This window comes from Vanellus vanellus, assembly GCF_965231255.1.
Source record: "Vanellus vanellus genome assembly, chromosome: 12".
Taxonomy (NCBI): Eukaryota; Metazoa; Chordata; class Aves; order Charadriiformes; family Charadriidae; genus Vanellus; species Vanellus vanellus.
Window position 1 is genome coordinate 1,514,583 of NC_138917.1, and position 11,531 is coordinate 1,526,113.

The window sequence follows — 11,531 nt, forward strand, 5'->3', positions numbered from 1 at the left end:
AAAAATTCAGGAGATGACCAACAGGCTGATTTAGCCTCAGCAAGGATGGAGGGCTCTCCTCCTCTTCCAAAGCCCCCCCCCCCCGCCAGGGAGGATGCCAGCCCTGCCAGCCCTCGTGGGGCAGGAGCGATGCCGGGCTCCCATAGGCACTCCCAACCAGCACCAACATTTTACTGAACGAGGCACTCAAAACTGCTCATTCTCCACCAAAGTTATGGCAGGCGGCCTGAGAGCACGATTGCAAATCGTCTCAGGGATGCTGGGGGTTATCGGTGAAGCTTCGTCAGCCCGAGAGAGGGAAGGGCGGCAAAGGAGAGTCCCAACCGCGCAAAAATCTTCTGTGACACCTCAGAAAAGTCTCCCACCCGCTCGTGGACGGGGAAAGCGCCACGCACCCTGGCAAACGGCCTGAGGAAGGGACAGGAGAGGGACCAAACGCCAGGGAGGAGCGATGCTGCGAGTGCTCCCGGCACCAGCTAGGCGATGGCACCTGCGGCGACGCGGGACCTCAGCGGGTACCCGGTCCGGAGCAGCCCCGGGCATCGCAACGCTCGACGGCTCCACAGCCAGACCCCCCCACACACACCCCCCAACCCCCAGCACCCCACTCACCGAAGTATTCCTTCTTCATGTGCATCTCCAGCTCCTTCTCCAGCTCCAGCGTCAGCGCCTCCAGCCGCCTCTCCGCCTGGCTGGGGCCGCTCTCCCGGCACGGCGTCACCTGGTAGGGCAGCTTGAATTTGGGGGCCGAAGCGGAGCTTTTGGTGGGGCTGTAGGCGTAAGGGGGGGCCGCCACCTCGGGGGGGGCGGCGGCGGCCGGGTGCTGCTGGTCGTGCCGCGGCGGGGACTGGGCATGGATCTTGTGGTAGACGTCCCCCAGCAGCTCGGGCAGGGCGCCGTCCTCCTGCAGGCCGGGCCCCAGCAGGGAGGAGCGGGGCGAGGGCAGCTGCAGCTCGGGGTAGGCGCTCATGGAGCCGCGGGAGCTCCGGGAGCTCTGGCTGGAGATGCTGGAGCGGGGGCTGACCACGGCGGCGCCCGCCGCCGGGCCGCAGAGGCTGGAGCGGGGGCTGGCCAGGGCCAGTCCGCCGCCGCCGCCCGCCCCCTCGGGCTCGGCGCTGCCCGGCGGGCCGTACCGCGAGTCCGAGTAGCTGGAGCGGGGGCTGGTGGTGCAGGAGTACTGGCTGGCGGTGCTGGAGCGGGGGCTGGCGTGGCGCTGGTCGTAGCCCATGCTGATGCCGCTGGTGCGGTTGCTGCTGGGCTTGCTGCCGCCGCCGCCGCCGTCGTAGCTGGTGAGGCTGGCGCGGGGGCTGGAGTGCTTGCTGGTGTCGCTGGCCGTGCTGGCGTAGCTGGAGCGGGGGCTGAGGGCGGCGCCGTCGTACTGCACCAGGCTGGCGCGGGGGCTGCCGTACTTCTCCTGGCCGGGTACCACCAGGCTGGAGCGGGGGCTGGAGAACTTCTCGTAGGGCAGCGCGGCGGCCGCGCCCGCGCCCCCCAGGCTGGACCGCGGGCTGGAGAACTTGCCGTGCTCGGCGGCGGCGGGGCCCGGCGAGGCGGCGGCCAGGCTGGCCCGCGGGCTGGCGGCGGCGGCGGTGGCGGGGCCGTACTTGCCGTCCGGTCCGCCGGGCGCCCGCCCGCCGCCCTTGGCCACGTAGCCGCCCTCGTAGGCGCTGCCCGCGGCGTAGCGGTAGCCCTCGGCCGAGTACCGCTTGCCCTTGTCGGCGAAGCCGCTGTAGCAGGGCAGCGCCACCTCGGAGCGGGTGCACAGCCCCTCCTCGCAGCACGGCGGCTCGGCGGCGGCGCGGAGCGGGGCGGACGGCGGGTAGGCTTTGCCGCAGGGGGCGGCGGCGGGGAAGGCTTCGGCGGTCGGTGGGGCGGCGGTGCCGTTCATCTTCCGGCCCCGCGGCTCCGCCGACATGTGGGCGGCGATGACCCGCTTGGTCTCCTCCAGGTCGGGGTGCAGCGGCAGGTCCCGGCGGCCGCCCCGGCCGTAGGGAGCCTCCGGGCAGGGCTCGTAGAGGGATAGATCCTCCATGAACTTGGTGGCCTTCAGTGCCATGTCCTCCTCGTACTTCTCCATGCTCGGCCGGAGCCCGGCGGCGCGGCGCGGGGCGGGGGCGGGACGGCGAACTCTCTGCGAAAGCGCAACCCACAAAAAGAAAAAGGAAAGGAGAGGGGGGAAAAAAAAAAAAAGTAACCCCCTCCTCCTCCCCCCCCAAAAAACCCACCCCCAAAACGAAAGCGCCTTCCCGCGGTCCCGGCGGGACGCGGGTCCTTCTCCGGCGGCCAGGCCAGGCGGCGGTCACCTCAGCGGCATCCCCGCGCCGCGGCGCTCGGCTCGGGCTCGGAGCGGCCGGGGCTGCCCGGCGGAGCGCGGCGAGCGGCGGCGAGGAGCCCCTGTGTCACTTTCCAGCCTTAAATAAGTTGCTGGGTCCAGTCAATGGCGCGCTGCGCGGAGGAATTTGCGCTCGGCGGCTCCCTGCCCCCGCCGCCCCCGGTCGGCCGCCCCGCGGTGGGGCCGCGGCCCGGCCCGCACCCCCGGGGCGGGGGGCGAAGGCGGCGGCCGGGCCGGAGGGGCTTTGCGGGGCGGCGAGCGGAGCGCGGGGCGCGGCGAGGCAGGGACTCCTTTGTGTGGGGCAGGAATGCGAGGAAGGAGACTGGGCGCTGCGTCCCGCTGGAATGTAGTTAATGCCGGAGCCAAACAATGATTTTCACCGAGTCAGTCAGGGAGAGGGCGGCCGCCGCGCGGCTCGGCCGGCAGCTCCTCTCCTCGGCCGGCGCTCACCGAGCCCTGCCCGGGGCCGGAGGCGGCGGGGCTGTCGCGGGAAGCCGGGGGCTGAGGGGACGGGAGGGGGGGCGGCGGCTCGGCGGAGCGCCCTGAGGGACGCGGCGCTCGGAGGGGTCTGTCAGGGCTTCCCGCCTTCCGGGGGGCTCCGCCGCCCGCGCCCCTCACTGGAACTTTCCGGCGGGACTCCGCCGCCTCGTCCCGCCGCGGGCGGGGGCGGCCCCCGACCGCCCTCACGTCGGTGGTGGTGGGGACCTGGGGGGGGTGGGGGGCTGCGGAACAACCGGCCCCGCCGCGGGCGGGAGGTGCGGGACCGGCCCCGGGGACGGGGGGTGTCCCACCTGTGCGGGATCCCGGTGCCAGGGGTGTGCGGAGAGGACGAGGGCTTTCCATAGCAGCTGATAATTATTTGGGGTTATTTGTGTAGTCTTTTAAAAATAAATCAGCAGTACTAAGGCATATGATAAACATATTGTGGCCTAAAGCAATCTGAATTGACAGGAGTTTAAAAACACTCACTACTGTCCGTGTAACCGCGCTCATCGTTTACATCCCTGTACACATGGAAAAGGCCATCGGATCAGAAAACACCTCGGAAATGGCTACTGACCTGAGGCCTCCCATACCAAACCATAGCCAATGGTTTAATTTTTTTTTGCTTCTCAGGTGCAAACCGCCAACTGTTGTGTGGGTGGCAGAAACGCTGAGGAAGCCCTCACGAGAGGTACCTGCGTGGCAGTGTCCCTGCGCTGGGGGTGCTGAGCGCCCTGCGAGGAGGGGAACACGTCACAGGTTGGGGCTGAAGGCGCTCTGCCGTGCCAAGAACATTTTATCCTGTTATCATACCTAATTAAACATTAAAAGCAACTGTGTACTCAGAAATGTCCCCAGCTGTGGCGGGCAAGTGATTGGCAATCTGTTTGTTTGTGCGTGTGGAAAAAAAGCCACCCAGCAAATCATGTAAATGTGCAGAGCCAGACCTGAAAAATAAATCAGACACGGGAGAGAGCATCCACTGTCAGTGTGAACATACGCGTGCAACTACAACAAAATCTCGGGAGCCAAATGCTCTTTTCTAATTCGTGTTCACATCTCTCTCTGCTCATTTTGCCCATCTCCTAAATGAGGTGTCACCATGTGCTTCTGCAGCTTACTACTCGTGGAAGGGGTTACGTTTCACCTCCCGTCTGCGGGTGTGGGATGGTGGAAAGCGCCTCTGGCAGTTGTGTGTCCCGGTGCACACCATCGCTGCTCCAGCTAACGCAGCGCCGGCCCTCGGCAACACCAGCGAAAGCTTCCAGCAAACGCGCTCCAGCACCAAGCGAAACCAAAGCCGCACTTCCAAGTCCCTGTCCTGGCCAAGCCTTGGACTTTCTGGGAAATCTGTCAGCAAAGAGACAAACTGTGCTGTTAGCCACGGAGCGTGGATGCCTGCCCACCAAGAACAAGGAGAGGTCCCTTCCCCAGAGCCCATGGAAATCACCATTAACTTCATCCCTCATCTACCCCACCTGGGACTCTGCTCAAAGTTCCTCTGAGGCAGTGGGCATCTCATGGGGCTGCTGCCTTCAAGCGTGCTGGTGCAGAGCTCCTTCTTCCGCCCTCCCTGGGGCCCGTACTGGGACATTCTGTGCCATTATTGACTTTGAACCACTTACTGCCAATTTTTATGAGGTTGTCTTCCTGAGAAACTAGGAGAGGTTCATGGGCCACCTGCAAACTTGGTCCATCAGAGCACATGTAAAGAAAAATTAATTTACTCTGTTTTAAGAGGGAATTTGGGTGGGGTTGGTTTTTTTTTTTTTTGGTTGTGTTTTTTTTTTTTTTAACTTTACAACACCAGGTAACTTTACTATCAATCTAAGAGAGAGGGTAGGACATTTTGGGAGGCCCTGCCTGTGTGCTCATGCAAGGAAGCATTTTGAGCAGCTGTCTTCACAGTAGGAACTGCAGAGCCAATGCTGTGCGAAGTCAGAGGCATAAGCTACTACGGCAGGAGCTTGTTGTCCTGCAGCTCCATCCTTCTGAGCCACAAATCTGCCCTTGTTCCACCTTCTGAGGCAGCGCAGTTCTGTACGGCTGCGGCTGCCAGCAGGTAGCAAGTTTCTACGGTAAACTTCTTGTTACCTAAGTCTTTAAAGCACGTGCCTTGTTGAGTATGAACTCACAGGAGAAACATACTGGGGACGGAGAATCTGGGGAATCTAAGGGAAACAGTCCTTTTTAGTAAGCAATGTGGATCAAATGATAAAAAAACACTTACTTTTACTCTTGAAAGCTTTTGCTCAGTAAGAAAATCCCGAAAGCCAGGCCCAGTGCGGGCTGCTGCAGCCCTGGCCCGCAGTGTCCCTGCGCAGCGTTGCCGTCTCAGCCCCACTGCAGGGGCCATTCTGCCGACCCGCTCTTCAACAGTAAGTCGTAGTTCCGTCGTACACATAATGAACATAACGTTTATCCACACCGTAGCCATAGGTGCAGCCCACATGGGTGAACTAAATGTGTTTGCAGTGGTACGTCGCACGCTCGAGCGCTGCCGCATTTCTCGTGGAGGACCATATGTGCCGGGCTGTGCAAACAAAAATCGCAGAGTTAAAGCTGCTGTTGCGGTGATGAGCACCGCCGTCATTCTCCTCGCTGCTGTATGGAACACCCAAAGTACTGGGCAATTACAGCTTGATGATCCTGACATGTTTTTGTCCCCAGTTTATTTTAAATGTATTTGCTTAATTTTAACAACCAGCAGTAAAATTTATATATTGCAAAAAGACTCCCACTTGCACAACTAAGAGCTGTCACAGAGTATTATAAAAGCTGAACTTAATTTCTTAATTTGGTGTGCTAATCCTTACGCCTGATTTTAAGTTATATCAGTAAATCAGACATTAAGGAAAGCCAGCTGCTTCTGTTAAATAAAGTCCTTTGTCTAAGACTTAAAGGGAGCGAAAAAGCCAGGTGGAGTTATTGATCTGCGAATATCAGCTGGCCGGGCCTCACAGGCGGTGCGCTCCTGTTTCTTCTAATTGCCAGTGCCTTCAAGGAAACGCTGCCTGAGCCAGCAGGCAGGGAGAGCTGCTGGTCTGCTGGGGATTGTCTCTCCCGCAGTTGCAAACGGTTTATTACCAACAAAGCAGAGAATCTGTAAATGTAAGAGTTCGACTGCGAAACTTTAGCCCCATCGAAGACAATGCCAAAACCCCACCGACCTGTGTTGCGGCGTACGTTGTGTCAGATGCGGGTTTACTGGCGCAATGCAGGAGGGACTTCTTTGTCTCACTTCATCAATTTAACAATTTGAAGCTGCTCCACAGATTTGCTCATTGAATTGGATGCTACCTGATTTTTTGCAATTTCCCTCCTTGTGTCCAACATTAAGAAAACAATGAAATTATACCTTGAAGTCCACAAGGTAAATAAGACTTATTGTTACTCAGGGGTTTACTGTTCTCATTTCCAGTGCTAAAATGGATTGGTTTCTTGGTGAGGAATGTAATGATTATTCTGCTTCACTGGTCTGTTTTAAGCCCAATTAAAAAAACAACATACCAAAAAACTTGTGAGATTCATACAAAAATTATGCCGAGAAATGTTTTTATTTTGGGAGGGGGGACTGAAGTTTTTATATTTTCTTTGAAGTGGTAGCTGTATTGTGGTTTATGTTGCTTTGTTTTGCTTGTTTGAGTTCTTTATATTAATTTATGTTGTGATAACTTTAAGCAAGGTTTTTGGAATATGAAGTTTGGATATTAATATGTATTTGGACTTGGGTGGGTTTTTTGCAGATCACCTTGCTCTGACGTGTTTTTAAAAATACTCATTTGCAATTGATCACAGCTTTTAAGAACTGGAATTATTGAACGTGTTTTAGGGCACCATCTTCTGGTAGACCGAACACACTGGATTTGAATGGCTACCTTCATGAGGCACAACTATTTAAAATATTTTTGACTAACACTACTTTGCAGGCTTACAGGTCATTTCTCATTCTAAATCTGCAATAAAACACTATTTAACATTTTTTACATTCTTCTTATTCATTGCAAATGCAGCTATTCACTGTGCTGCACAAATACAACTTGAGGCAGACCCTGTAAAATTCCAGTCAACAACAGGCACGTTGCGAGCGTGCGAGGTTCGACAGGCAACATATGTCCAAGCGCTTACGATTAATACACCATTTATGTATCTTATTTCTTTTACAGTTTCATCTTTCACTTCTCTTGCATATTTCAGATAATAACATTTCTGGCCAAAGCAGTTTATTGGCTCATACTTCGGAGGCTGCCCATGGCCTTAGTCATACTGCCGTGCAGCCACAGGACATAATCGCCGTATATTCAAACACAATCAGTTAGCTTAATAGCACCCACGCCATTTGCATAAATATATAATTTAGTTGGCCAGCTCAGTTAGCAGTGCGCCCACTTAGTACTTTTAAGGAGGTCTTAGGTGATATAGCTTCTCATGTCAGAGGCTTGGAAATATAAAAACAAACTTGGGGCTCTACAGAACTAAAATTTATCTTGATGTGATAAAAAGGAAGTCCGGATTACAATACTGCCAACCATCAGCCGGCAAAGAAATCAGATAGCATTACTGCCTTTAATAAAAAATAGAAACACTGCGTGAGGGCCAGACTGCTGTACACACACCCTCCCTGTTCTCTGCTGGTGGAAAGTGTCAGACTGTACGTGTCTCGTTATACCCATGCAAGAAACGAGGCAGGCGACAAGCGGTGACCTCCTGCCCTGACAATACAGCGCACTTCAGCTATGATGAGAAAGGTCACTTCAGAAGAAAGAGGACATTGGTTTGTTGAGAACACCAATTACATTTACATTTCCTGGTATTTTCCATATAAAATGGTATTATAGAGATAGCACTCATTAATGGAAAATGAGGAACGCATTTGTAAGAAGCACAGAGCTGCTCAATAAGCAATGAACTAATGAAGGCCGGTCTCCTGCAGGTCTGTAATTCCACATCCTTTGCATTCTCCTGTGTGTAACCTCCTCTCCAAAGCCCCGACTCTGCTGCAGTCCTGTCACCCGCTGTCCCACAGAGCTCTCCCACTGCTGCAGGACTCCCCCCAGTCCTCAGCCACTATATACAGTACCTCCAGGTTCCTCCCACCGTATCCACCTACAGCCCTCAACAGACTTGTCAGTCCTCTTCTGCCTCTGGCACTCCTCCTCTACAACATCTTTAATTCTCTCCCAGGGCCACCTACATACCGCCTTCCCTCTGTCCACAGCTCCGAGCAGCTTCCTAAGCTTCTAGTTAGGTGTCTTTGCCACCCTCTTTTCCCCAGCGTGCTCCCACTGCCTCCAGTTATCACCGGTTAGATGTGCAAAATGCAGCAAACTGCCCTGTGGCCTTTCTTGCAGACCCACCAGCAGGGAGGTGTGCGAGTACCACACCTAAAAAGGCCGAGTGCTGCCGCAGAAGCACTTCTGTGGGTCTGTCTCTCCTTATCTACAGCCACTTACTTGTAGAATTGCAGTAGCTTTGACATCACGGATGTAATTGCTTAATGTTCAGCGGTAGCTTCAAACGTTGTTGGAGAGAGGACTGGCAGATCAATTCCATAAGTACCTTTTCTTTAGGAAATCCTACTGAAGATGTCTCACTTGTGCTCATGTGAGTGAAGACGTACGCTGATGAGAAAGACAAAGATAATGACGTGTATCTAAACAGCAATTTTCTTCTCTTAAAATAAACAGATACCAAGCTCTATCTAGGAGGACATTTATTTACTTCACCCCATCCCTCCCTTAAAGAAGAACCAAGGCCTCCAAATTAAAGCAATAAATCACCTCCCCCTCCTAGTCCTTTGGCCGTAGGTGTACACTCTCTGTAATTGTTCTGCTTAGACACTACCCCAGAAATAATCTCAGGCAAGTAAAAAAAAGATGACTGACTTGTGTAAGATTTGTTGTATTACTTTGAGCCTGGTTTCTGCTTTCTTGCCCATTCAGTATTTTAGATGCACAAAATTGAAGGCTTCTTGTCCTTATAGCTGCAAAGAGAAGAAAGAGAATATCAGACAGGCATAGGAACAGAACACGGGGGAAAAACGAATTTCTTTTCCTCAATTCAGTGTTTATTCAGATTTCTAATCCAAATTTTAAATTTTGGGGCAGTAGAGATAAGGCTTGAAGCAGCTATCAATGGTATCTATCAACAGAACACGAGCCTATTTTATCTTGATCCAATAAACAGTTAGCAAGAGGGCTTTGTTGTAAAGGTCAGAACTTGAACTGGCACATCAACCTGCTCGCCGGCTGTCAGAGTCAGCGGGCCAGAAGAGCACGCGGCGCTCTCTGTGGTGCAACAAGGAAGCGGTTTCATAAAGTAAAATTAAAATGTCACATAGAACTGGTCACATGAGCTGGTTACCTACCTGTTAAAGCTGCTCTTCAGGACACGGGCTGGTAGACAGCTGTCTGCCCTCGTGGCCCCAGAAAGTTCCCGTTCCCCAGCGGTTATCAGTTGCCCTTAAGGGCGAGTCTGTAGATGCTTTGACAGTCAGCTAAGTTGCACTTCTGCTTTTTTTTTTTTTTTTAACAATAAGATTGTGGGAAAGTCGTTACAAATTTCTTCACTGTAAGTCAAAGCCTAATGAATCTCTAGTTAACGGCTGTGTATCGATGGTGGCCAATACTCCTTCCCATGCTCCGCTGCAGAAAGGGATATTGAATGAACAGCATACAAAGACACATACTGCACTCTCAGCTGCATTCAACTATGGTAAAATGTTCCATGATTTTTCTTGTTCTTTTCATACATGGCACTCAAATTCAAGAAGTAAATACAAAATACAAGCATCAAGAATGAATTGCTACTATGAAAGGCAGCCAGAAAAGCTTTTCTGCATTACAGAAATTTGCATCAGTATAAACAAACAACTAGGGAACGCTGTGTGACAGAAGAGCCAATTTGTATCACTGCAAATAGCAATTTGTAGATTGATTTAATGAGCCTGGCTCAAAAATTGCTAGTGAAGACAGAGCCTGCATCAGGGTTGCCAAGCTAAGGCACTGGGAAGAATTTCTCCTCCATTTTAACATTTAAATCTTGAGTCTTCCAGCTTCCTACCATGTCAATATTCCTGCTATTAGGACTTGAGCAAATTGTCGGTTGAAAAGTGGCTTCCCCTTTTTTTTTTAATTACTTGAAAGCTTAATAAATGCTTCAATTTATAATTTGCTCTCAAGGGCAAGAGAAAGTTTAAGTTAGAAAATTCCACATTGACACAATGCTGGTGACTAGTGGCCAATTAAGGACGTTCATCAGTTCGGAAAAGCCATTTTTCATTTAGCACAGAAGCAGTTTGCGCTTGCAGTGGTTCATTCAGTGTTGTCAAACTTAACAAGAACCGAATAGACCATCTGACACCATACGACTAGCCTGTCATACGTTCTATGGAAGCAGCCTGTGTAAAGAAAATATATTAAAAATCATTCACTTGAAGGTATTTTACAGGAAGGATCAAGGAGCAGTTTTTGCCATCAAACTACTTACTACTCAGACTAAAGCAGCACAAGTACATCTCCCAATGACATCGAGATGTAATTGCTTATGTATTTAAACTCCAGACTGCCTTTCATGCTGCAAACCAGATGATGCTGCATTGTGAAAATGATTTAATGCTTCTCTCAAACTTAACATGAGCAGTGTCCTGCAGTGGTACTCCCCATCTGAGACACAGCGCCGGCTCGACTCTGAACATTCCTGCGCTCTGGCCTCATCGACAGAGCTGTCTACTGCCCTGAGAAACTACTACGAGTATCTTCTCAGAGAGCAGCATCCCAAATACTTTAAGAAATCATGTGAGTACCATCACCTTACGCTGTTAACACTAGCAACGGGAGGAGTAGAAGCCAGGGAGACTGAATAGCCCTCCCCGCCCCCCCCCCTTTCCCCCCTTTTTCACCCCCAAATCTGTTGGTGTTGCACACTGTTTCAATTCAGCTCATAAACCACTTGATTTACAAGTCACATACAGTCTCAACTTTGGTAAAACTAATGCAATCACATTACCCAAATTATAGCCTTTCCTATTAATCAAAGAGTTGGAAAGCTGAACTCCTGCACACTGCCCAGCGCAAGCAGGGGAACTGCCCAGGCGAGTGAGACAGCATGACACGATCTTAGACACGTTACACACGCCCCCAGCTTGGATAAAGCTTTGTCACGTCACAATGAGAAGCACATCCTATTACACAGGTAACAGCTATTTGAAAACTAACTTAATAAACCAATACTTTTATTTTTAGTAAAGCTTATAAAAAAAAGAAAACATCGGCCTTAAGTTTTGGAAGGTGTAGTCAGACATTAAATTCGAGTGCTTCAACTGTTTATGGCAAGAACTATAAAAGCTTCTTATTGTAGCGCTGACAATTCTTTCTGAAATGCCTCTTATTTACATCTTTACCTCTCAATCTTCGCTCCTGCTGGCCAAGAAGCAACTAACTCAAGAGGATTTAATTTCACAGTGGGGTATTATGCCTCCAAACAAGCCATTGCATACGACTATTACTACCTAAAAGAAGAGATAAAAACCTTAATTGAATCACGGAATCATAGGTTTGCACTGCATTGTAATTAACACTGGTGACGAGCTGGCCTTTGTACTAGACCAAACCAGATGCAGGAACCAAAAGGTGCTGTTTTTTTATATTCTCATTTTATAGTTAACATCTTGTTTAAAATTCACCCAGTTTGCAAACTGTAACAGCATAAATCTTGT

General features: G+C 51.8%; 1 protein-coding gene across 1 annotated transcript in view; it reads right to left on the bottom strand.

The window, feature by feature from the left end:
• WTIP (WT1 interacting protein) overlaps positions 1-2,077 on the bottom strand; it is a gene marked incomplete at its 5' end in the record, with an annotated part of 79,873 nt that extends 77,796 nt beyond the window's left edge. Inside the window, one exon of the mRNA XM_082489502.1 lies at positions 613-2,077. Within this exon, the coding sequence (XP_082345628.1) occupies positions 613-2,077 (1,465 nt within the window). The remainder of the gene's footprint in view (positions 1-612) is intronic.
• Positions 2,078-11,531: the final 9,454 nt, after the last annotated feature.